We start from the raw sequence: 27948 nt of genomic DNA, 5'->3' as shown, positions 1-27948 counted from the left end.
AAAATTATTATGACGCTCATTGAAAAATCAGTTTTGTAAAAAAAATAAAAATAAAGCACTTATTAAAAAAAACGCTTTCTATTGGTCCCTCACGTTCACATTGTTATTCACTGTTCAGATTTTTATTCACGCTTTCTATTCACGTTCACATTGTTATTCACTGTTCATATTTTTATTCACTTTCTCTAGCCTCTACCCCAAGTTCGGCCACATCGCCAAAGCCACCCTCGTGTTCCACACTATTGCCCACAAAGACGTCGTCTCATGGAACTCACTCATCAACGCCTCCTCCCAGCAACAATCCCACGCCACCTCTCTACACGCCGTGCGCCTCTTCCGTAGCATGATGGCACACAACACCCTCCCCGACGCCCCCACACCTTTGCTGGCCTCTTCACCGCCGCCTCCACGCTCTCCAGGAAAATCTCCTTCTAGGGTTCTCACGACCTATAATCCCCCAATCTTTTACTCTTATGCTTCGATCATGATTTTCTTTTCCGTAGTTATAATTACGACTTAAATTGTTCGATTTTCCTTTTTTCTTTCACTTCTCAAGGATTGTGGAGCACTCTGTGATCAATGAAAATGGATTTGGTGTCTGGTTACAAGGTAATTTTGTACCTTCTTTGCTGTCTCTGTTTTTGCGGATGCGTAACTAGATTCATTGATAAATGATTGTGGGGATTTTTTTTATTAAATTCTTGTTCATTGTAGATTTTACAATTATTACTCGTCAATGCTTAAGTTGTAGATAAGATATATAGCCACACTAGTTTCTGAGCTGGTTCGGTGTACTGTTGAGTTTTTGGACGATTTCAGTGTTGGGTTTGTTGAGAAATAGAGAATATTTGTAACTTTTTAGTCTTTGAGATTAACTTGTAACTTTTTAGTCTTTGAGATTAACTTGTAAATTTCTTGTTTAATATATTAATCTCAGTGCTTGCATTTGGTAGTGAGTAACTTGATATTATCAGCTAATTTTATTTTATCCGTGTCTCTGCTCATGTGTAAATTAATTTCTTAATTCCGGTGCAGGGCGTTTTTGAGCTTGTTTTGGGGAATGAGAATTCTTCAAGTGAAGATAGGTAAGCAGTTTTAATGTTCTTAAGATTCATTCTAATTGTATTCCACATTGTAGTTGTACACTCCTCTGTTTGATTCTTTGGTAGCATCCTATTTGACCTTGAGCTATAGTTGAAGATTGTCTAGGACTAGGATCATTATGTTTTGTTCATTCCTAGTCTCCATTTTTCTGTCCGTTTAGTTTTATCCATTTTGCAACAACTTCTGCTATAGAGTGCAGGTTACTGAATTATATTCTCCTTTTCTATTAATAATTTATTTATTTGTACTGAATTTAGTCACTTGACTGAAATTGATTTGTTATGCCCTAAATAAATGAAAATTGCATTCTTCAAAATTTAAGTTGGTTGAAATCTATAAGCTTCTAATAAAAAAAGTTACCCACAAGCACAATGCATGCTTTCATATGTATGACCCTTCTTATCATATAATATTCCTACTATCACTGCAAAGGGTATGCCTTGATTTATTACATGTTGTTGTACATGTACGACTAAGAATAGTTGTGTAGTGTACTTTTATCTCAGAATTACCACTTTTATTGCTATCTCTCTGCTATAATTGTTATGCTCTTAGATCATGGTTAGAGTAAATGTTCTATATTTTTTCCTTGAAAATAATTTCTAGAAAACACGTATTCTTAAAGAATGCCTTTATTGGTGTAGATTTTATTTTAGCACTTAAGAATAATACTGCTGGTCTACATTTGCGCGGCCTTGTATTTGATAGATTTGTTATTTTATTTCATGGGAATTAGGAGTGATAATGGTCTTCTATATCTGAACTATGTATATGGTTAACGGTGTGTTCTTAGAAAAAGCTTCAGCCACACCTTGCTGTTGTCTTCCTATTGATCTATTTGAAATAAATTTTATTACATATTAATTTCTATCTGCTTGCATATCAAACATCCTTTAGTTTCTATAATTTTTTAACCTTATGGTGCAGTTTATTGTTGATGACTATTTTTAATTAAAAATCAAGTCTCATTAAGTTTATTTTATGTTTTGCTATCATTCCAGTGTGGGGATTTCTTTTAATTACTTTAAATCATTTATTGTTTAATCTAGCTTCTACATTTAATACATGTGTGGCATTGCCCCTAATATGATGGAGTATCTTCTACGTATGCCATATTTGATATTCCTTCTATTTGGTTTTTGGATCAATAGCTATGTTGAACGCTTACTTGACCAGATAAGCAATGGTAAACTAGCAGAGGACAGAAGAAATGCTATTACTGAGCTTCAGGCTATTGTATCGGAAAGTCAAGCTGCCCAGTTAGCATTTGGGGCAATGGGTATATAAATCTCATCTCTCAAACAAGTTATCTTACTTTTTTTCCTCATTTTTTGTAACATGTTCAATACATCTTTGAAGTACTACTTTCGGTCTGTGATGAATTACTACTTTCGGTTTGTAACATGTTCCATTTTCCTATATGTTGCCACTTGATCTGTGATGAATTGAAGTACTACTTTCGGTCTTTTCTGGAATGTAGTGAATGAATCTCTTTCCCTTTGTTTTATTCATTTATTATCTTTTATGATCTATGAAATTTCAGGTTATTGAATTTGTTAAGAGACATGTTAGTGCATACACACCTCTCTTAGCCGTAAATTCAATATATGTTGATTTTCAATTTCTGAAGGTATTGATTCTGACAGTAATTTCTAGATAGTGGCTTTGCTGAAGTGTAGTTAATTTCTATATTCTAATAATCATAATGTTTTTCGGCTTGAGATTTTGGATCAGTTGCAGTGCTTATGTTGAAGTTGGGAATTCCCACTTATCATATTTCTGAACATCATTATGCATACATTTTTTTTAAAATTTATTCAGTATAATAGAATTTTTTATAATTGGATATTTATTCTAAATTAATGGGATATTTTTTTTTGTTCTTATCAGGCTGTGGGAGGGCGGAGAATTACTTGACAGAATTCTAGATAGGTAAATTTGAAAGGCTATTTTTCATTTGTACCATTCGTAGTTTTTGTCTCTGCATACTTTCTTTACAGAAGTTTGATTTTGATCACATGATTATAATTGAAATGTTTTGATCTTATTTGTTAAAGAGGTGGAAGATATCTAGAGGATGACGCGAAAGCTATTCTTGTACAAATTTTAGATGTAGTTGCATTTTGTCATCTTCAAGGAGTTGTTCATCGTGATTTAAAACCAGAGGTAAGAGATTGTGAAATTTGAGCAACTTAGAATAATTTGGTTGTGCCTTTCAATGAATAAGCTATTTTATGTTTGCATAGTTACCTCTAATATCTTTTGCTTTGCAGAATTTTCTTTTTGTCTCAAAAGATGAGGATTCTATGATGAGGATCAGTTGCAGTAAAAAAATTATTAAAAAAAAATTATTAAAAAAAAATTAAACATATAGATAGCGTTTATACAAGGAAGCGCTTTCTATTGGCTAGAATATAGAAAGCGCTTTTGCTACAGGTATTTTCTATAAGATAAACCAAAGACAGCGCTTTAACATAAAGTGTTGTCTATACATTCAAAGATAGAGAGCACTTCTTTTTAAAAGCGTCATGTAGGTACTTAGACATAGATAGCGCACTTAAAAGGAAGTGCTTTCTATTTGCATATACATAGATAGCGCACTTAAAAGGAAGTGCTTTCTATTTGCATATACATAGATAACACTTTTTTAGAAGCACTATCTATTAATAGACATCGTTCAAATAGAGAGTGCTTTTTAAGCGCTGTCTATCATTAAAATAAGCGCCATCTATTGATGTTTTTGACGTAGTGATTCAATGGGTGGATCATTATGGAGTCGCCTCTCTCTAACCAAGGCTGTCCACCAATACATACCTTGTCCTTGGAAAGCTAAGGTGGCTAAGTGAACTTTTCTCTCTTCCCCTACTTGGTGACAAGTGAAGATTTGCTCCACTTTTATTTCCCAATCCAAGTAGGCATCCACATCCTCCTTGCCATGGAAGGAAGGGAGATCAATTCGTGATTCCCTAACCTTTGGTTCTCTAATGATTCTTCTAGGATTAGGTTGATAATATTCATCCAAATTTAAACTTCCTACCTCCTATTGGCTTGTGGAACTATGGGAACCTTTATGATTTTTCTTTTTTTGTTTTAGTTTTTCTAAAAGTTTTGCCTCTTGTTGCTTAACCTTTTGTATCTCTTCTTCAAGCAAAGCAAGTTGTACTTCTCTTTCAATTCTTTCTTTTTCTTTGGCAAGTACCTCTTGCTTTCTTCAAAGTTTTAGTAACTTAAACTCCTTAACAAGGTGAGAAAATTTTTTTTGGAGAGTCCAAATCACTATTACATTGAGAATGATTACTCATGGTTAAGTTTCAAGAAGGGTTTTATATGCTATCACTAGTGGAAAAAAAGCTTTTAAAATCGGTTATTTTTAACTTTTAAAATCGGTTCCATAATCGATTTTAAAAGAGCCAATTTTAAAAGTTAGACTTTTAAAATCGGCTAAATAACTGATTTTAAAAGTTAAATTTTAAGATCGAATGTTTTATAACCAATTTTGAAAGTCTGGGTGCAAAAAAAAATTAAACTGGAACGGGTCATACCAAAACTAGAATGGTCCGTTCCAGGCTGTTAAAAAGGTATAAAATTATGGTTTGGAACGGGCCTTCTAGCATAGTTTGGCATGAGTTAAAAACAATCCAAAATGGCCCGTTCTCCTTTTAGAACGGCCCGTTCTCCCTGCAGAACGGCCCGTTCTCCTTGTAGAACGACCCGTTCTAGATTCAAAATTTACCCAAAATGAACCTACAACGAAAATAGAGACACTAGAAGAGCATGAGAAGACGAAAAGAGACACGAGAAGAGCATGAGAAGACGAAAACAAAAACGACAATGAAATTTACCTTTTGGGAGACTTTAGAAAATGAGAGCGTGAGAGAGTTAAAAATGGAATGGAGGGAAAGATTAAAGAGAATGAGAATGGAGGGAAATATAAAAGGTTTCTGACGATACTTTTAAAATCGGTTATTTAAGAACTAATTTTGTATACTACATACAAAATCGATTCCTAAATAACCGATTTTAAACGTAGCACTTTTAAAATCGGTTCTTAAATAACCGATTTTAAAAGTAGCACTTTTAAAATCAGTCATAAAATAACCGATTTTAAAAGTACTTTTAAGATCTGTCATTTTATGACCGATCTTAAAATTTATGTCGGATACAACTTTTAAGATCGGTCATAAAATAACGATCTTAAAAGTACTTTTAAGATCGGTTAAATTTTAACCGATCTTAAAAGTGTTCATATTATTTACTAAATTGCCACCGCGTCACTTTTAAGATTTGTTACCTTGTAACCAATCTTAAAACTTTGATTTTAAATCCAATTTTTGCACTAGTGTATGCAAAAAGAAAATATTTTTGAAATTTTTTACGAGCAAAACTAGCACTTGGAAGTCTAAGTATACAAATTGAACTATCAAGGGAGGTGAGCTACTAAGAGCCACTTAATAACCAAGCCTTTTCAAGTGGAAATTACTAAACCCCCTTGTGGTAGCTTCAATTCCACAAAACCTTTGAGAAAAATTTTGATGTTTAATGATTTTTCAAAGATTTTCTTGACTTCTATCTAAATGTGTGCAAATAAAATTCTACACAAACTAGTCGAATCTACAAGAGCAAAGCAAGCAAAGGAAATTAAACAATAGCAAGAACAAGATTAACAAGCTAGTCGGTTTCCTAAGTGGAAGCTTGAAATCATATGAAATTTTCAAGCCACGTCCACTAGATCTACACATGAGTGATCTAAAAGGTTTGAGATATACCTAACCAGCTTCTTAATACTCCCTCCAAGCTATTACAAATTGATTGAATTGAAGAAAATAACAAGAAAATCAAGTAAAGCAAATATAGAATTTAGTGATGGATTTGTAATGGAATTAGCAACGGATTTAGAGAGATTTTCCAGCCACCAATTTCTTTCACTAATCCGTCCCTAATCTTGAAATTTCCTTTGCTCCTCTAAACCTGCACAATTGAACAAACAATTTTAAAAGAAACAAGGCCTCCTCACAATGATGAAGGTAGGATCACTCTTGTGAAGGATCTTTAGGAGGTTAAAGGAGAATTTATGTATGAACAAGTCCAAAATCTCCTAGTCTTAGAATTCCTCTCCTTCTTCTAGGCTTTGTGAGCTAATGCTTGCTTCCTTTGCAATGGTTTGAGGCAGGTTCCAGTAATGGAATCCAAGAATAAAAACAGAAAAAGCGCAATTAGGAATAGCTAAACCAAAGTAGAGTAAAATGTGACAAGCATAAAGAGTTCCAATCAAGACTAAAAGACTAAAAATTAAGACTCACCTAAAGGTTGGCACACAACAAGAAAATTCCTAGATTAGCTCTAGAGTGGATTAAGAAAACTAAAATTTACAAGAAAGAAAATTAATCAAGGAACCAATCAAGTTGCAAACCAGATTCAATGTAGTGGCAAAATTTTAATGTTCATTGATTCTCCTTGGCTTTTTCTACTTTTGTTTTTTTTTTTTCTTTTTCTTTAATCTTTCTTTTTCAAATTTCTTTTGAATCAATGGAGAGATCAATTTCCTTTTTCCAGAAAAATATTCCACCCACTATGGATCAAAAATTAAATCCGAATTTGCTCAAAATTTTCAGCTAGAAATAGTTCAAAATTGTAAGGATTTTGGTGCATGTTCTATGTCAAAACTTGCTTGCTTAAAATCAAATTTTTCTTGCAAATTCTTTTCACTATTGGTTCTGTTTTTCCTATATTTTACAAGCAATTTTCCAGATTCATAAACTCCAATTCATGTACCAAGATTGAACTACTTTAACTAGGCAAAAATCTAGGAGATGTGATCACAATTTTTAGACAAATTTTATTGGAATTCAAAATGAAATACAAACATCAAGACATAATGGAATCCTAACTCTAAGAATCCATCAATGAACTAATAATGGACATGAACTCAAATTTGCAAAATGAAAAATACATAAGAAAGGCACACAAAAAAGCTCTTGGCCAAATCTAAAAATCAAGATACAAATGAAATTAAAATTGGCTAAACTAAACACATCTTGATGTTTTGACAAAGAAATGACTAAACATGACTTCTAACAACAATTAGGATTCAAAAATTCAAAAACCACATGCAATTGAAAACAATGACCGAATCAAAGAAAATGAATCAAGACTCAAAGAAACAAAACCGCACAAGGTAGAATCCTAGACACAAGTGATTGTGAAATTTAAGCAAGCAATCACTAACACATGGATCTATCAAATTTCAACCAAAAATTAAATCCAAAACAGTGAGAAACATATGAGACATATAAGAACACAAATCACAAAAAATAAACCGGTGAAAAGGACCACTTAACCTCAAGGAAAGTAACCTTGCTCTAATACCAAAAATGATGCCAAAGCTAGCTAAAGAAGATTTATGATCTTCCCTTGGCTTTACTCTGACCTTGGCACTCTTCCTTGATCCAAATTATGGAAATTCAAATCCAGCAAAGAAAGGAGAAGAAGAACGAACTTGAAGTGGAAGGAAGCACCAAAGCAAAGTGAGCAATGGATTACTCACAAATGGAACTAAACCTAGAAGTTTTCAAGGCTCTAAGCTAGGCATGAGAAAGTGACTTTGAGGAGAAAATAAGGCTGAATCAAATCTTATCAGAATTCTCTATTAGGTTCAACATAGGGAGTGGTTGACGTGCGACCGGCCCAAGTTTGGCCTTGGAGCCTGCGAGCCTTGTCGGAAATCACACTCAAGGTGATAACCGGTTACTCTAGCCCGAAATACTACGAAAAACCTTAGAGTTTGTCAGGTGACGGCGAAAGAGATATTGGGTCCCTATAATGGGGGCACCTTGGGGACCTTAAGATCAAAGTGAGGATAATTAGAACTGCCCTATACAATGCACTTTTCTTAATAGGGACCACAGACCATGGATTTATACGCGAAAACTTTTGGATTATATGAGCATATGTTTGTTGCATTTTGTCTATTCAAACCATTCATTTATTTTTTATAATTCCCCTAAGGTAAAGAAAAAACACAAAAAAATAAAAAATAAAAAATAAAAAATAAAAATGCATTATCATGTGAGAGAAAACCTAGTGTGAAAATAAGATCTCTGAGAATCATACATCCCCTCTTTAAAATAGGGGCATCATGCATTTTCCAAAAAAAAAAAAAAGAAATTAAAAAGGAGGGACATGCATACCACATACATTCCTAGGATCACTAGGAGATTTCTCACAAAGACTAATGAACTCCAATTAGTGTGACCTTTGTTACATTGTAAAAAATTACAAAAATGGACACTTTGATTTCACGTTCAAAGGAATGGCTACCAAGTCTTTGTTGAGAGACCTCCTTCATGCATTATCATTTAAATAAGCTTAATAGGAAATTATCTTATCCCTTAAAGGTGGCTTTTCAACATCCCGTACTCACACGAGCTCAAAAGATAAAAGCTATGGAAGGCCTGGAGGAAAGAAATCGTGTCCTCAATGAGGAGCTTGAACAGCTCAAGGAACAAGTGGCTAGAATGCTTGGGACCATGAACAAATTACAGTGCGACAATAGTACTAGCAACGTCGGTGACGTTTCCAAAGATCATTTGAACGTCTTGGAAGAAAGACTGAGAGCTGTGGAAGGCCACAATTTTGATGTTCAAGAGGTTGCGGATATGTGCTTGGTGCAGGATATCCAATTCCCTGCCAAGTTCAAAATCCCTGACTTCCAAAAGTACACCGGAGCCAGTTGTCCAAAAGGACATCTAACAATGTACTATAGGAAGATGGTAGCCTACATGGGAATGAAAAGCTCCTGATACACTATTTTCAGGAAAGCCTTTCAGATGCTGCACTCAACTGGTACATGCAGCTGGATGGAGGAAAGATCTAGACATGGAAACAATTAGCCAACGCTTTTCTCTGTCGATACAAGTATAACATTGACCTAATTCCTGATAGGTCTGATTTACAAAGCTTGAGAAAGAAGGGCGATGAGTCCTTCAAAACCTATGCACAGACATGGAGGGAATTGGCTGTGCAAATAGAGCCTTCATTATCTGACAAGGAGATGGTGGCAATGTTCATCAACTCTTTAAATGGACCCTATTATGACAAGATGATAGGGAACACGTCGACCCTTTTTGCCGACATAGTCACCATAGGTGAAAGGGTTGAGCAAGGCTTAAAAAGCAGGAAGATAGGGAAGGCTCGGGCAAGTTGTGACCCCAGGAAAATCTATGAAAAGAAGAGGGAAGAAGGGCTCCACGCCGTCATATTTTCTCCAAAAAGTCAAGCCACACCATAGGCAAAGCCTAGAGATGACAAGGTAGTAGACAAAATCCCCACCACATACACAGAGCTACTACCTCAACTCCTAGACGCTTCGATGATAGTCCGACTTCCTCCAACGAAGAAGATGGACCCTCCTTACCTGCCGTGGTACAAACCCGAGGAAAGGTGTGACTATCACTCTAACTCTCCGGGGAACTCCGTGGAACGATGCAAGGCCCTATAATTCCGTGTGCAAGGACTTATAGACATTGAGTGGTTGAAATTTGACACCAACACACCTAGCATCGACAAGCACCCACTACACAAGCATGACGAGGAGTGACCTTGGAGTATAAAATTGAGAGATTACTAGAGTAGGGGGCTCTCTTTTTCAAAAAAAAAAATTAATTCATGCTCAAACTCATGACCTTCGCCCATGGTCACAAGTTCAAAATAAGGGCTTGTATAAGTTTTTTCATTCATCAATAAGATATGTCATTTTTACAAATCTCTGTTTCTTTCCCTTCTCCCTCTTATCACTAAAATCTAAAACCAATCATAGTGCCCAAAAACCAAAACAAAACAAAAAAAGAAAATAAAAAATAGACATGACTGAAGATAATAAAATTAATCAAAGCTTCGAACATCTACGACGCATTATTTGAGTCTAAGGAGATCACTTCCTTGAAACATAAAAGGATAAGATTCTCATTGCACAAGAAGAGTCTTACAAAAACATCGACTCAATTTGGTTGACAAAGGAAGCAAAAATCTCGAAAGAACTCTCAACACCCGTAGACCGGGGCAGCATCTTTCTCCTTAGTGTACGGACGGGGGCAGTGTTAATCACCAAAGACACTAGTCCTCCCAAACACAGATGGTAGGAGGTTTTGTCAAAGCAAAGAAGTCACTTGCAAAATACCGCTAGGATGAAAAACCACAAAGGGCGTCCTAGGCAAAAAAAAAATGACCAAAAGTTCCCGCTAGGATATGTCCTAGGAAAAAATTAGGGATCTAAAAAGATTAAAAATATCAAGTGATGACTTTCCAAGTTGAAAACCAAAAGGCGGCTTGAATACTCCTGCAAAAAGACAAAACTTTTTGAAGACTCTGCCCCAGACTCAGATATGTAGTCCAAGACAATTAGAAGAATGATTATAATAATTATCCAAAGAAATGTTTGTTTTAAAACTTAAACACTGACCTACCTCAACCACATATTCATTCTAAATCATCCTTTTTTCCTTTCTGTCTTGTCCCATCCTAATGACATATATTGTTGTTGGTTGTCAAAATTTGAACATGTCCAAAAAAAATGAAAATAACCCGCTGGGTTGAAAACCCGCAAAGGGCATCCTAGGCAAAAATTAGGGCAAAAAAAAAAGAGTAAAAAGAAAAAAAAAGGAGCAAAAATAACCCGCTAGGATACATCTTAGGCAAAAGTTAGGATGTCTAAACAAAAAAGAAGAAAAGAGAGAGCCCCAAGACGGTTCAATACATCAAACGACCAATACAACTAAATGTTATGCATCAAGCAAAGTAATTTATTCGTGAGAAGGAGAAAAGGGAAGCCACCTTATAAAAACTAAAATCAACATGCATTGCATGCATCCAAAAGCATTTCACACACTTAGAAAGCTTTCTTTATCCAAGGGGGATTATTCAAAAATAAATAAATAAATCTTGAATAAATATGCATTCAACATTTCTGCATCCCAAAAAGAAAAGCCAAGAAAGGGAAACACAAATTCCAATTGATAGCATCTGAACAAATGACAAAAGCAGCCTAGATTAGAGGCATCACGACACACCTCCTGCCCAACATCCTTGGGGCAATATCTACCGCAAGTCAAGCAAACCAATGAGGGCATCGACAGTCTCCTCAAAATACAACATGTTGAGTTTGGGGGAGATTGAGATTGTTGAGATCACCTATGGAGATTAAAGGTTTTGATGATAACAAATGTGTGGAACAAAGTTGACCAAGGACATCAACAACTTAGAAGTCAAAAACAAAGTCAAAGAAAAATGTTATGTAATAGGAGTAGCTTATAGATTGCTTTGATTGAGTTTTTTTTGTGTGTGCTTTGTGCATGAGCTAATCTTTGTCTAATCTGATTAAGGATGTGTATGATGATGAGTTTAAAAGGTTAAAAAGTTATTTTGAGACTTAAAATAGAGTTTTGAAAACTAACTCAAAATAATCGATTATCATTAAATATAATCGATTATTCCAGCAACAGGCAAAAAAAGGATGTCTTGCTGCAATAATCGATTATTTGTGAAATAATCGATTATCCCAGAAATGACTCTCTGGAATAATCGATTATCCAGCAAAATAATCGATTAAATTGTTCTTGGTTGATTTCCAGAAATCATGAAGAACAAAATAATCGATTATTCTTTAAAATAATCAATTATCTGGTTCTGAAAAACTTATAAATAGTTTAACCATTTTGAAACTTCAGAATATAGTTAGAATTGAGAATCAAAATTAGAAAAACGTGTTTGTGAAGTCTTTGTGACATTCTTGGAGAGTTTTCTTTGTGAAACCAAGAATAAAAACGTTTTTGAAATGCATTAAGAAAAGATCATCATCATCATCACAATCTTGAAAGGAAAGAGATTAAGATTTGCTTCTAAATTCCAGGTGAATTCATTCCTTAATTCTTGTAGTGGGTTTCTACAAGGGGTGCTTTCTTGAGGTCAAGAAAGTGGTTATCTTGAATGTAGGAGTATATGCATGTGTGGTATGCTTGTAAAACTTCTTCATTAAGATAGTGGAACAACTCTTGATCAGGTTATGATTGAGGACTGGATGTAGGTCACATGTGGAGTGGCTGAACCAGGATAAAAGACTTGTGCAATCTTCTCTTACCCTTATCTCTTACTTTGTGTGATATCTTGGTTGTATATTGGAAAGATTGTTCTTGATTAACATGTTTGCATGTGCAACATTGGTTTGAACTGAATCAAAGTATTACATATTGTTCTTAACTTTGAATCTCATTATTGGTTAATCAAGAAAGCATATAGGATTCATTCTTCATTAACAAGTCTTTAAGAAACTTCTTTGAAAATTCATTTTAGAAAAGTTTGAATTGAAATAAAGATCCTAAAAACTCTGAAATTTTTTAAAGTATCATAGAATCCAATTCACCCCCCCTCTTGGATTGAGCCATTCTTTTCTAACACAACAAAGGTCTGGAGAGATTGTACTCACATCCCAATCCGATATACGACAAAGTCGTGAGGGAAAGGTCTGAAGAGACTATACTCACCTCCTAATCTGGTATACGACAAAGCCGTGAGGGAAAGGTCTGGAGAGACTGTACTCACCTCCTAATCCAGTATATGACAAACCCGTAAGGGAAAGGTCTGGAGAGACTGTACTCACATCCCAATCTGGTATACGACAAAGCCGTGAGGGAAAGGTCTGGAGAGACTGTACTCGCATCCCAATCTGGTATAAGACAAAGCCGTGAGGGAAAGGTCTGGAGAGACTGTACTCGTATCCCAATCTAGTATACGACAAAGCCGTGAGGGAAAGGTATGGAGAGACTGTACTCGCATCCCAATCCGGTATACGACAAAGCCGTGAGGGAAAGGTCTGGAGAGACTGTAATCGCATCCCAATCCGGTATATGACAAAGTCGTGAGGGAAAGGTCTGGAGAGACTGTACTTGCATCCCAATTCGGTATACGACAAAGCCGTGAGGGAAAGGTCTGGAGAGACTGTAGTCATCTCCCAATCCGGTGTACGACAAAGCTGTGAGGGAAGCTGAGCTACGAAAATACTCCCTCTTCAACAGGCTACAAATAAAAGAACGCACTATCACAAGAGAAACAATGAAGCATCTACTTGAAGATTGAAGATTAGGTGTACAGTTCATCATCCTTGTTACTCAATAGAGTACGCAACCAACACTCAACTGCTCTAAAAGGCGAGGACACGAGCAAATACATCTATCCAAGAGAAGGAACGTAGAAGCGCCAACACCAAAGAGACGAGGAGGAGACCTGGACGAAATGTCTATGTCTTTACTTGCCTTTGGAAAAGCAACATGTAGCTATTCCAAAGGACAAGTAAAAAGGGGAAGCTGTAGACACCCAATTTCGTCTGAGGGCACACAAACAATGAAATGGACATCCGTTATGAAGGGAAGGAGCTTCCGAAGCATGGAAACAATAGGACATGACATCAGAAGACCTAAAGCCTAAATAAGCTGGTTCTTATAGCCTAGAACAGGCTGTTCCAAGACTGGAACGGGCTGTTCCCAAAACGGAACGGCCCGTTCCAAAATAGGTTGTTGTAAGCAAGATTTAAACCCAGAACGGGCCCTTCCACTTTAGGAATGGACCATTCCAGATTCTTATTTTTACATATAACAAACTTGCTCAGAACGGGCCGTTCCAAATCATCAAATGGGCCTAAAACACTAGTTTGGAATGGGCTGTTCCAGAAAAGCTTTGTGTAAGTAAAATTCAAACCCAGAACGGGCGTTCCAGTTTCTTATTTTACCCATAATAGACTAGCCCAGAACGGGCCATTCCGAATCTGAAACGGGTTCTAGCCCCCTTCTGATGCCTATAAATAGAAGACTCGGGCACAGTTCTCAAGGCAACTAGAGAAATTTTGAATAAGACTCTTTTGAGCACGAAAATTCTCTATCTATCTTCCTTCTATTGTATTTCTTGAGATTTGTGTTGCATCTCTATCTTCTCTGTCCCTCCTATTGTATTTCTTGAGATCTGTCAGGCATACTATAGTGTGAAAGGTCGCCACAAAGCACCTTTTCCATATTTGAAGATTCAATAAAGCTTGTTCAAGAGGTATTTCAGTCAATCTTCTCTTCCTTTTATTTCTCATCTTTATCTCTTTTTTTGTTATAATAAATGTCATAATGTAGATATTTTAGGGTTAATCGCTTGATTTATATTTTAAGCATGTAAATAAACATTTATAAATGGGATTCAATATTTAATTTATTAATTCTTATCGTGTTAATTTCATCATAGGGTACTGATTTTTAGGGCGTTGCAGGGGTGCTTAATACCTTCCCTACACGTAACCGACCCCCGAACCCAATTATGGTTATCAAGGCCATTATTGGACTTTTAAAAACCTTTTCTTTTTCCAATGTTTTGAGTAAAACATTGGTGGCGACTCCATGAACCTATTTTCAAAACCATTAATTAAGGATTAGTCTGGTGTCCGGGCATTCCTTAATTGATGAGATTTTCAAAAGGATGTCTAAACCATAGGTCGCAAGATCGGAAATTTTTGGGTTGCGACAGTTGTGACCTGGATGGTCTATAATACTCACTGCGAGCCTAAAGAGGCTGAAAAAATAATACTTGCACTTCATTAATTATCTAATGAAACCTTTCATTTGAAGGAGATTGGACGTAGCTTAATTTGTGTGAACCAGTATAAAATACTTGCACTATACTTTAATGTTTTCAAACGCACTTTATTTGGTCGATCTAATATACTGAAAAATTCATCTAATGCTTATCGTTTATTAAAACTATCTTCAGACGAAAACCATACTTGTTCAACTTGATATCCTAAAGAATGGTTTTCGTTTAAGAAGTATTTTCCCTAAGCAGACGATAAGATCCCAAATGCAAAAGTATTTTGTTAAACTAACCCTGAGCAGTTCTAGTTTAATTTTCACTAATATTATTTTACTGGACGAAAAAAGGCCTTTTTGCGAAAACGTTTTTAAAATTCCTTTGCTCACACGCACACACATTCAACCCCCCCTTTTATGTGTTTTTCATCTAACTTCATTTTATTCCTTCTGTCTTCTACATGGTTGATGAATGATTCTTTTAAAGACTTACACAACTGTATATTTCGTCTTTTGTTTAACATACCTTTATCGATTATAGGAATAAAAACTTCTTATAGAATCAAAATGACTTTAAAGGAACAAGGTTTACTTTTCATTAGATAAAAGAAAAATCCCTCGAAGTATGCAAAGTCAGTTTAATTTTGTTTTCAACTCACATGCATTGTAACTCCTTACACTTTGTACCTTAAAGTTGATAAGTAACATCCTTTATCATATAAGAAGTGACTATTTGCTGAAACAAATTAAATGAACCAACATAAACATCTTCATACAAGGAATCTAGATGAAAGAAGACCAATCAAGTTAACAATTCAATCTAAAAGGGTTTACAATAGTCACCTTCTAGTGTTTCATACATAAGAAGCATTGACAAACTTAGAAAGAAGAACAAGCACTAGTGGAAAATCAGCATATTACGTCACCCCTTTTACGTCAGAAATACAAAAATCCGACGTAAAAAAAACACGATGGCATTTTTGTAATTTTCGCGAACTTTTTTACGTCGGACCTGGTAGGGTCCGACGTAAAAAAGGACGCAAATTTGAATAAGAGAGTGCGAGGCACACCGCATGCATTCACTCTTCATCACTTTTCATTTTTTTCTCTCTAAACCCTCTCCCTCTCCTTTTTTACTGAATCGTTTTTTTGTCTTTTGCAGAGGGATAAACTCTTTGTTGCTCATTTGCACATTGTTGCTGCTCCTCAGGTATGAATCAAGGTTTCGTTAGCACTTTTCTACTTCGCATTGCTACTCTGGCTATCTGTTTTATTCGATTTTTTGGTTGTTCTATTTGTATAGGTAGTGGGCGTTTTCTTTTGGGTTGTTATACGAAGCTGAATGGCTTGTTCTGCAAGCAGAACGGCCTGTTTTGCAACTATAACGGCCCGTTCTGCAAGCAGAACGGGTCATTCTGCAAGCAGAACGGCCTGTTTTGCAACTATAACGGCCCGTTCTGCAAGCAGAACGGGTCATTCTGCAAGCAGAACGGGTCATTCTGCTTGCATTTTTATGTTTTTTTTTTCTACTTTTTTACGTCGGATGTCGTAATGTCTGATGTAAATTTACGTCAGTTTTGCAGATCCGACGTAAAATTTACGTCTCCCGCTTTAACGTCGGCATGTTTTCTGACGTAAAAAGCTCAAAATATCCGACGTAATACACCTCTTTTGTACTAGTGAAGAACACACACTCTCATTCATTATTCTTATAGACTTTGTAAAACATTCTTTGTGCTTAATTATTTATCATGTATTATGTGTAAGAAAATTCTTGGTTACTTTATGCAACTTAAAGTTTGTGTTTTAGCGAGAAGTTTAAAAAGACCTTGTATTCAAAGAATACTTGGTGTGAAAAACATGAAGAGACTTTCTTAGTTAAAGACTATTAGGGTAGTTTGCTTGAAAAGGAAACAAAAAGAATACTTAGGTTGATATGGTAGTGGCTTGCTAATGAATACTTTGTATCTTTGTGAAATATAGTTAAACTTCGTTAGTTATTCATGAACTAGACAAGGTCTTAGTGGCTAAGAGGAACCAATATAAAATCTTTGAGTTTGATGCTTCATCTACAACGTCTAGTTAGTGTGTTTATTTCGTTGCTTTAGTGAAAATGTTTTAGTTTTTGATACATATAATTCAAACCGCCATTTTGTTTGTTTGTCTTTTTACTCCACATATCATATCGTTGAAATCGATAACTTTTGGAGCTTCAACCTCTAAAATTCATTTGCTTGATGTTTTTTCCTTAATTTTATATCTAATGAAATGTGTTTTTAATATGTTCATTTGAGTTGTCAACCTTTGTATTAAATGCATCTCCTTATCAAGTATTCTCCTACCTTATAGTAAGGAGTCCTTATAGCTTTGTCTTCAACTAAAAACAACTTTTCTTAAGGTAGTTGGGAAATATAGTAGAGGAGCTAGCTTTGGTAGAGCATCGTGACAACTTTTTGACTTTGAGGTTGGTGAAAACATCTTGCATCCAAACCTTAAGCAAGATCAATGCTTGCATTCCTTTGAGAGTAAGTTTTTGCACTCCAAAAAGAATAATACCATTAATCGAAAACATGAATTACAATAGTCTTAAGAATTTATTCGGGTTATAAATTTTCTACTTGCTTTAGTTCCCATTTTTTGTATAAGCATATAATTGTTTTAAAAAGTGTCATCCTCAAAGTGTCTTATGAAGAGGCAAGAGCACAACCTTTACTATGTTACTTCATCTTCTCAATCTTTAATAAAACTATTGTCCACCAGAGAAAATATGTGTTAAGCCTACATAGGCTTATCCTTGCCTTAGCAAATTACCTCATTAGAAACTAAGTTTAAACTTCCTCTCCTTAAAAGTTATGTTATAAATACAACCTTTACATCCAAGCTTAGGTCTGAAAAGGCTTATTGTAAATAATAATAAGTAAGAATTCTTACACTAACCTTTGTGTTAGTGGAACCCTTATAGCTTGAAGGTAATTAGACATAACTTGATTGAATGAACTAGTATAAAGTTTTTATGTTCCTTCTTTTATGCCTACATATTTTGTAGAAATTTTTTTTTGATAACTTATCATTAGTTTATTTATCCTAGTGAAAAGGTTTTGGAAAATCTAAATACACACATTCACCCTTCCCCTTCTGTGTGTCTTTACCTTTCAAAATATTTTATTTTAAAACTAAATAAATTTCACAATTATTAAAATAAATGATAAAAATTTAAGGGAGGAGTTTACTTAAAGAAATTGTGTTCAATTAAATATGAATACAAATGAGGATTTTATAAAATGCATGTACGGAAACAATAAAAATATATGGATAATATGAAAATTTTATGTTTAAACATGTTACAAGTAGCATCTAGACAGTTGTAAATTACTTGAAAAATTTTTTTGTGAAACATCCAAATTTATATCAAATAAATTATTGTTATAGGTTAGCAAAAGTTACTTCCCAAAACTTACTCATAATAATAAAGTCATATTAAAGATATGAAGTTAATTGCTAAAAATACACCCATAAAATCAAATTAAAAATGTGTCATTTTCCACTTAAAAAGCAAAATTTTAAACGTCATTTATTAATGAAATAAAATCTTTTCACAAAAAAATAATATTGAATTGAAGATCAAAGGAAAGTATCATAAATTTTATTAAAAAAAAATGTCATATATCAAACTAAAAAATGGAATACGGTACGTTTGACAACCAAACAAAAAATAACAATTTCCATGAAAGCAATTTTGAATTACGGTTCATAACCATATTCCATTTTGGAAATAATATAAGGGAGAAGATTATCAATAAAAAATTTATACTTTTCTACAAAAAAAAAAGTTACTTGAAGAAAGTAAGAGTTACAATAACAACAATGAAAATGAGGTTCATAAAAGAATCTAACTCCATATAAAAAAATTTATTCATATAAGTGAACGCCACTAAATTTATAATAACAAAGATAATATGTGTTAACTTAGCATTGAATTGAACCTTTCTCGCTCTCTCTCTCTTTCTCTCTCTATATATATATATATATATATATATATATGTATATCACTAGCTTACCTATTGTCATATTCACCTAGTCATAGTCTGAGTATTTCTAAGAGATGACAAATTTCTATAGGACTTTTCCTACAACATTCCTTATAGTTGTTATTTATGTATTGGTCACTAACAATGCTATAACAATTGCAACTCACTTTTCTCCCTTGACACCAATTCATGAATACTATGATAATAAAGGGGATCGTAACCTTGTACTACCACAAGGTAATGTTTATCATGTTGCACATGAAGTTCCAAGAGGTCCAAATCCAGGTCATAATGTTGTATTGCCACCAGTTATTGCACCTCTAGTTCCATCAAGTCCTAATCCAAGTCGTAACCTTGTATTTTCACCAAGTATTACACGCCAAGTTAATAAAGGTGATCATAACCTTGTATTTCCACAAGGTAATGTTTATCATATTTCACATGAAGTTCCAAGAGGTCCAAATCCAGGTCATAACGTTGTATTGCCACCATCTATTACACCTCTAGTTCCATTAGGTCCTAATCCAAGTCATAACCTTGTACTTTCACCAAGAATTGCACATCAGGTTCCATCAATTCATGTATACTATGATAATAAAGGTGATCATAACCTTGTATTGCCCCAAGATAATGTTTATCATGTTGCCCATGAAGTTCCAAGAGGTCCAAATCCAGGTCATAACGTTGTATTTCCACCAATTATTGCACCTATAGTTCCATCAGGACCTAATCCAAGTCGAAACCTTGTATTTTCACCAAGTATTGCATCCCAATTTAATAAAGGTGATCATCACCTTGTATTGCTGCAAGGTAATGATTACCATATTGCACATGAAGTTCCAAGAGGTCCAAATCCAGGTCATAACGTTGTATTACCACCATCTGTTGCATCTCTAGTTTCATCAAGCCCTAATCCAAGTCGTAACCTTGCATTTTCACCAAGAATTGAACGTCAGGTTCCATCAAGTGCAATTCTAGATCATAACCTTATATTGCCACCAAGTAATGTTTATCAAATTGCACGTCAAATTCCATCAGGTTCTAATCCACGACACAATAATTAATTTTGTTGTGGTTAACAGAACAAATTTCAACTGAGTACAATTTATTTTATTTTAGGAGAGGCCTAGCTCTAGATCCAATATATTACAATTAGTTGTAACCTAATAATGTTGATTTTATTACAAGGGAGCATTTTTAGCTCAATTTCAATTCATGTCTTTTTCAACTCTTGTATACTAGAATAACAATATAACTGAATAAGCCTTAAAAGTAAAGTTGAAAAATATTTTTAGACCATTTTCATTTGTAGTTACTACTAAATCAAATTGGTTAAATATTTATTTTATTATTATCTAATTTTCAAAATAAACTTTATTTTCCCAAAGATAAATTTTTTATCCCTAAGTAAAATTAATAAAATTAAAAATTAAAAATATTAAAGGATCACTAAAGCAATTATTAAACTCACAAAGAACAACTTGTTTTTCATGTTTGTATATATGTTAGAGCATAAATTAGTTATTTTAATTTTTTATGTTGGGAAACATGACTAAAGAGGATGGATCATTTTATGATTAGAATATTTTCAATTTCAAGTTGAATTAGTTGTGTTGATGGAATATTCTATACAAATATATGAAGTTAGAACATGGATAAAGCCAACCTAGATTAATATTTTTTTAGTCACTAGACAAATAACCTATGTCGAGTTCAATACTACGAATTTCTACATAAATAAAAAAAATGAGGAATTATGATTTTAGGGTACGTAGTGCCAAACACTTGCACTAAAATTGAATGTATAAATAGTATAAAATAATATATAAAAACAAGTCCGAAAATACCAATAAGAACTATACATTTCTAACCATTTATTTTCCTTCACAACTATATTTACATTTTAGTTGATTACAACATTTTTTTTTAATTCTATTTGCGTTCAACTTTCTTTTAATAACAAAAATATACATACACACTTTCCTTATGAAAATTTCCTAAAGCGAATGAATAAGTTTCTTTTAATTCATTTCATTGGTTGATTCATCTTATTTCAAAGCAGGCATAATTTGATAATCTTTCACATTTGTCTAATCACAATTGGCATAAATTCATTCGCATTCAATGAGCATTAGCAAGTCTTAACATTAATATTGTAATAAGCAGAATAAAAAATAAAATTATATAACTTAAAATAAAGAACTTTACATATACTTAACTTATATTTTTAGATGGACCCACCAAAAGACTATGATATGGTATTATTTGAATGAATGGTTTTCTTTATTGAACAGATTATCAAGAACCTTAGAAATGTTATCCAACATAAAATAAAATAAAAGTGTAAAACTCTATCACACTAAAATGGGGGTTGAATAGTGTCAAAAACTATATTCCACCAACTTATGGTAACTTGGATGAAATTTGTAGATGATAAAATAAGCATAAAATAACTAAGTGAGAAAGAGAATGAGAGATCTACACAAATGTTTTCATATTGGTTTCTCTCCAACATTGAGACTACATGCAATTCTTAATCAATGAATCATGTCCACTTTACTAAGTCTATTTTCAAACAAATACTCTTTCAACTAGTACAACCCAAGTATTCTTTTACACAAAGTCATTCTTGCCTTTAAATACCCATGTCCTTTTTAGTAACAAATGCCTCCCAATGTTTTCCAAAATAATTAGCATAGTGATTGTAGAAATGTTGTTTTTAAGGGTGAAAGGAATGGTGTGAGTATTAATAACAAAAATATAAATACAGATATAAAGATTGTTTGAGATCATGGCTGAAGTTCATGAATCTCCGGGATGATTTCTAATATGTATATATATCTGTGTGTTCAGACGAAGAACGAAGCACTTCCAGCAAGGTTTTGAATGAAACAAATATAATACATATTGTTATTTCTAACAAATGTTTAGTGTTTCAGACAAACATAAGAACAGGTAAATTGAAGAACAAGCATATGCATCAAACGATACAAGATGACTGACGAAAGGCCAACACAAGCATCCAACAAGCCAAATCAAGAACAAGACAAAAGCATGTCAAGCACAACCTAAAGAGAAACATAAAGAGTCAGACGAAGGTTGATCAAAGATCATTTGAAAGTCTGACCATATACAAGTTGACCATACAAAATGAAAAGTCAATGCGTTAATGATAAATGGTCAAACAAAGGCCAAGTCTTGAGCTACACATAGACTACCAGTCACAGACGAAAGTTGTCATGCAATCACCTGAAGAATCAAGTTTCAAAAGGAAATTTGAATATCGTCCACTCTCATAGGGGAACATACGAAGTCATCAAAACTGTGAAAAGAAAAGAAGAAAGGAGAAGATCAAGCGCAAAACTAAAGGAATGCATGTGTTAGAAAAAGTACATTACTTTTTTAGACAAGGACAAAATTCAACAGGTATGTGACCAGAAAAGGACAAAAAGGTTTCTAGGTCTCTGCTAAATTTAGACACTGCTGCTACCAAGACAAGAAATACTTCACGCAAGGCCTATCAATGGAAGCAACATTTAATGCAAGAATCTGAGCATTAAATGAGAAGATCAAACTAGTCATGAACGACTATATCCACTTCAACGGACACTTCTAGTAGGATGATTTCACAAGACTATATATAGGTCACAATGTCAAACCTGAAGGGGCAGGCTGTTTGGCTCAAAATGGTTCAAGCGAAGAAAAAGAGTGATATCCAGCCCATGAAGCAACGAAACTAGAGACTGCAAATGTACCTTAAGGTATTTCTCTCTGTAGACTAAGGGGTTTTAAGTGTAACTTATGAACGTGTGCCTTAAGGAATGTAACAAGTTATGTACTCTCTCTATGAGAGTAAACCACACTCAATCATTGCAAAAACTAAGGATGCAAACCTTAGTGAGTGTATCAACCTATGTATCCTCTCTATGAGAGTAGCCCAAACACTCAAACCAAATCTATTTAGTCATCGTATCTAAAGCTTGAAGAGGTTAAGGAAAGAATACTTGTAAAGCCTGGAGAGGCTTTGATGGAGGACCATCCTTGGAGCTTAATGTGGGACCCATCAATAGGTCCATGGCTAGGAGATTGGAAGAGGATATAAGAGCTAACAACCTATAAACATGCTTCTTGTGGTTAAAGGATATTGATCAATCTCCTAAGCCTTGTTAGCATAGAATTTATCTTTTATGCCTATTTTGTCTAAATATCGTTTTAAAAATAAGTAGTAGACAAAGTTTTTCGGTGTGATATATCAATATAAATAAAACTGCGTTTGTAAAATAAATAAATGATACACATAATTTTATACTGGTTCACTTGTCCTGAGCTACGCCCAGTCTCCTTCAACTGAAGGGTTCCACTAATCACAACGGATTACAAGTATTCTTAACTACTTTTGGGTCTTCAACCTCACTCGTCAACGCTAGTATTCTTAAACCACTTTTGGTTCTCCGAGTATTCTCAACCACTCCTGGTTCGTCAACTTCACTTGTCGATGCTAGTATTCTTAATGTAACACCCCAGTTTTTATTTCATTTTTATTTTATTTTATTGAGGGTATTTTGGTAATTTTATAAATGTATACGGGTGATTTAGTAGCTTGGAACGGGCCGTTCCGGAATTGGAATGGGCCATTCCGAAATTGGAACGGGCCGTTCCAAATTACCAAAATGAATGTGAGTTAGTAGCCTAGAACGGGCCGTTCTCAAGTTGGAACGAATCGTTCTGAACTATTAAAAATGCCTATAACCCTAAATGGGAACGAGCTTGGAACGCGCCATTTCTAAAATATGGCCGTTGTGAGTAATAAATGCACACCAGAATGGGCCATTCTGGTTTAAGAACGGGCCGTTCCGGATGTATTTTTTTACCCATGATTTAAGGGTCCAGAACGGGCCGTTCCGGATTTGGAATGGGCCGTTCCGACGAAGCCTGATGCCTATAAATTGAGCTCTCTGCCACTCCCAAAAAGCACACCTCTCATTTTCTGATTTCTTTTCTTCTTCTCTCTCTTCTTTCCCTCTACTTTCTGCTTCAGACCGAGGGGAACCCAGCGAGGGAGACCAACCAGATTTTGTGTAGGTTCAGCTTCTACATATCAAGGTACGGGGGAAAAGGGGATTATTTGTATGCAAAGTTACATGAGGAAATTGGGTAGAAGAGGAAGCTCGTAGGATTATGAGTAATTTTATAATTATTTCTGTTTGGAGAATTATTGGTCTTATGTGATTCTGTATGTAACTAGGATTATGAATATATATTTAATTTGTAAGAATGATGATTTGGGAGAGAGAACGAAATTATAGAAAAGTGCCTGTTAGTTAGGTTTTGGAAAAATTGGATTATTTCTGTTTGAGAAATTGATGATCCCATTAGATTCTGTAGTTGAGGATTAGAAATATATATTTAATTTGAAAGAATGATGATCTGAGAGAGAGAAAGAAATTGTAGAAAAGTGCCTGTGAGTTAGGTTTTGGAATAATTGGGGGTTTTACTGTTTATGTTAAGATTATATTAAATTGGTAATTCCATTGATTATTATATTAATTTATGAATGTTATTCTTATATTACTTGATAAGAATTGGTGATCTAGATGTGAATTGCCTGAGGGGTGTGTAAACCCTTATTTTTTTGAACTTATCTGTTGTGTATGTGATATGGAATTGAGCTATGAGATGAGATGTTGTATGGATGTAAATATGATTGTGATTGTGGTTCCTCACACTAATGACCAGGGATGAGACGAACCTTGAGTAAGTAATGCTACAAGGATGAGCGTGCCCCTGGCATGGTGAGGGATGAGTGAGGCAATTAACATGCATCACTTATGTCAAATATGGCAGCCTTGGCATAGGGTTAATTGTAAGGGATTATGTGGATTGTAATGTGATTGTGGTTCCTCACACTAATGACTAGGGATGAGACGAACCTTGAGTAAGTGATGCACCAAGGACGAGCGTGCCCTTGGCATGGTGTGGGATGAGTGAGGCAATTAACCCGTATCACTTGTGTCAAATTGATGGAATCATGCCTAGGAAGGCAAGAGGTGACATATTGAAGGAGCCAAGAGGAGTTGGCTAGACATGAAGGTTTGGGCCAGTCAGGGCCCAATGGGCCTGACGGGCCTGGGAAGGCCCAAGTTGAACTTTTCATGGGCCATATTTTGTTATAGCTATTTTCATATGTTTTGTATACATCATGTTAGTATAGGTATCATATATTTTGGTCTTGTATTTTGGACCACATAGAGTAGCATTTTAGGTTTTAGGCTTGTTGGGCCTAGTTTTGGGCTTCATGGGCCTTTGGGCTTTTGGTACCCAATATTGGGCTCATTTTCATTCTTGTAATTTTTCCTTTCCATTGTAATTGTTTGACCAATGTAATTAGGTCATTAGAATAGGAAAATACAAGGAATACTAAAGTATGCTAATTAGGTTAAACTAGGTTTAATTTGGAAGCCATTTAAGTTACATTTGAGTCACATGTTTTGCACCATTGGTGGCTGAACATGTGACACTCAAATTAACCCTAAATGACTCTCAAATCAGACCTAAATGCACCTTGGTACCTAAATTTTCGGACTTACACATGTGCACCAAAGTTTGAATTCAAATTTCAAATTTGAATTCAAACTTTAGGCGCCAATTTGTGTAGCTTTGGTTTAGGTGCCTATGTGCTTCATTTCCGTGCATACTTAAGTCCTCCCTTCACATTTTTGTATTCACTTTTGAGAATAATGAAATTTGAGAGCTTATTCAGCCAAATTTCTTCAAGAGTCACCGAATTTAGAGAGCTACACTTTTAGGAACCCTTTTAGGTTTCCTCCTCTTTGAAGTGAGCTTTCCCTTGAACCTTAAGCTTGGATGCTTCCATCCAAGGCTTAAGCCTTCTTCCAATCCGTGAATCATCCTCCATCTAGTGTTCATCACGTTGGTTTCTATTTCCTTGAAGAAGATCCGTAGATAAGGAGAGCTAAGGAGAAGAACATTCATCACTCCTCCTTACCATTTCCATCACAAATGTGGCGTGGCCTTGACATAGTGTTAATTGTAAGATTTGTGTGGATTGTGATGTATTGGTCTAATTGTGAATTGAGATGTGAAGATAAATGATTGATAAATTATGATATATAGAAATACTTGTGAATATTTCATTAAATAATGAGTTATGATTATGTTGTATTTTTCCTTGTGTGCTTTTCATATAGATGTTTTCTTTTCTTACCGTACAAATTGTGGATGTTTTAGGTGAGGAAGATCTGGCTACGAGTGGCATCTAGAATGCCAATAGTTGAATTGTGGGTATGCTCTGATATTGTGGCATCGGGTCAGAGGATTTTAGGACATATATTTTTATATGGATTAGGAATTGTAAATATTATTTTTGAAAACAATTTGTAAACTCTTGCGTTTTCATTTTCTAAATTTTTATTATTGTGGTTATTGAAGAACAATTTTAAAGATTCTCATGTGAACCCTTTTACTGAAATTGAAAAATTTATTTGTAAGTTTTCATTATTACAATATATGTGTTGGGGTAGTAAGGGTGTCACATTTAGTCGTATCAGAGCAGGTCGATCCAATCGACCGTGAGTTATGAGTCTACTATGCTTGTTTGGTAGATGAATGATGTAATGAATTGATTGTTGAACTTATTGATGTGCTAGTGAAATGATTGATTAAGTTTGTTGTTTACTTATAGTATAATTGTTAACTTTTATGGAGATCAGGAAATGAATGGTATGAGGTAGGAATGATCGTGCAATCTCTGATGCTTTACAAGCGATGGCTCAGGCTCTTGTTAATTTGAACCAACGACAAGAGATAGATTGGTTGGAGTGATTCTAGCAAAATAATCCACCTAGCTTCCGTGGGGTTTATAATCCTGATGGAGCTGTTGACTTGGATATTTGAGATTGAAAAGATATTCCAAGCTATGGGATGTCCTCTGGTGCAGAAGGTGACTTTGGCTGCCTTCATGCTTTCTGGAGAGGCTAGCATCGGTGGCAAGATATTCCAAGCTATGGGATTTCTTATTTTTAATTTCTTATTTTTAATTTTACTTTTAATTCTTATATTCATTTTCTAAAATTGGATATTTTATTTTTAATTCTTATTTTTTATGTAATCATTTTTAACTACTTTTTATTTTTTTTAAAAAAGATAAATAATTATCTTAGTTGTCACCTACAACAATTACGTACTATTATCGTATTGATATTTAAAACCTCTAATTTTTTTTAGTTTTTTAAAATAAATATTATTTATCTATCTTAAAATAATCAAACTAGTGAATTTATATTTTAGAGGGATGAAAATCAAAGAAAAATATTTTACTCATTTTACAAGTACGAAACAATCTTTATAAATCTTACAAGGATGAAAAATAAAGAAAAAAATTTACAATGACCAAAATCAAAATCACCCATCTTATAGGGACTAAAATATATTTAAACCTTCTAAAATTAATATTTTCGATCTTAACAATTATTTTAAATAAATAATATTTATTTTTAAATATTTATAAACTACTTAGGGATGTTAGTATATTGTCTTTAAAATTATAGTAAGCAAGTTCAAGTGTGAATATTTTCATATTTGTGTGTTTCATGAGTTTTCTATTAAATAATTAGTGCATATATTAGTTTATTTAACATAAATAGTAGTTTTATATTTTAGAAGAAAAAAAATATATTTTTTATTTTCTAGAAGTAATATGCTTAAAATTACACACACACACATACACACACACACACACACATACACACACACACACACACACACACAAACACACACACACACACACACACACACACACACACACACATATATATATATATATATATATATATATATATATAATATAGGAGGTTATAATTATACCGGTATAACTTTTACTAAGTATTACGTCGCTCAATAACTTTATATTAACTGTGAATTTTGTAAATCCAACTGTTAAATTGAAAGTTCATATCACTTTATACGTGTATATCAAATTTTGTTAAAATTGAATAACAACTGGAAGGTAATCAAAGTGTTCATATTTTAGTGTATTTTGAAATGAATATATTACATCAATTTTGTTTTATAAAAATGAAGTATCAAATCATCTTGCATTAATATAAAATTTTGTATATATAATCTAAGAGATATGAACTTTCAATCTAACGGTTGGATTTATCAAATTCACATTTAATATAAAGTTA

The 27948-nt window shown here is 34.0% G+C and overlaps 1 protein-coding gene across 6 annotated transcripts; it reads left to right on the top strand.

Annotated features, from left to right (window-relative positions):
- LOC145950765 (uncharacterized) lies at positions 1–26324 on the top strand. Of its 6 annotated transcripts, none has more exons than XM_083062478.1 (8): positions 1–436; positions 557–609; positions 1036–1085; positions 2281–2383; positions 2648–2734; positions 2995–3036; positions 3162–3270; positions 16290–26324. In XM_083062478.1, exon 8 carries the CDS (start codon positions 18817–18819, stop codon positions 19804–19806), a length of 990 nt encoding a protein of 329 aa, XP_082918604.1. In that variant the 5' UTR covers positions 1–436; positions 557–609; positions 1036–1085; positions 2281–2383; positions 2648–2734; positions 2995–3036; positions 3162–3270; positions 16290–18816; the 3' UTR covers positions 19807–26324. The 6 variants fall into 6 exon arrangements, 5 of the variants coding, with proteins under 5 accessions (XP_082918604.1, XP_082918602.1, XP_082918603.1 ...); XM_083062476.1 differs by having other exon boundaries at positions 5–436; positions 2256–2383; XM_083062477.1 differs by having other exon boundaries at positions 6–609.
- The last annotated feature ends 1624 nt before the right edge of the window (positions 26325–27948 follow it).

The sequence above is a fragment of the Cajanus cajan genome, chromosome 8, assembly GCF_000230855.2.
Source record: "Cajanus cajan strain Asha chromosome 8, NIPB_CcT2T_4, whole genome shotgun sequence".
NCBI classification, from domain to species: domain Eukaryota; kingdom Viridiplantae; phylum Streptophyta; class Magnoliopsida; order Fabales; family Fabaceae; genus Cajanus; species Cajanus cajan.
Note: the sequence above shows the minus strand (reverse complement) of the source record. Positions and strands in the feature narration are given on the sequence as shown.

What these genes read in the sequence shown, in the direction of transcription:
- LOC145950765 (XM_083062478.1), top strand. Translation starts at nt 18,817, where the DNA reads ATGACAAATTTCTATAGGACTTTTCCTACAACATTCCTTATAGTTGTT.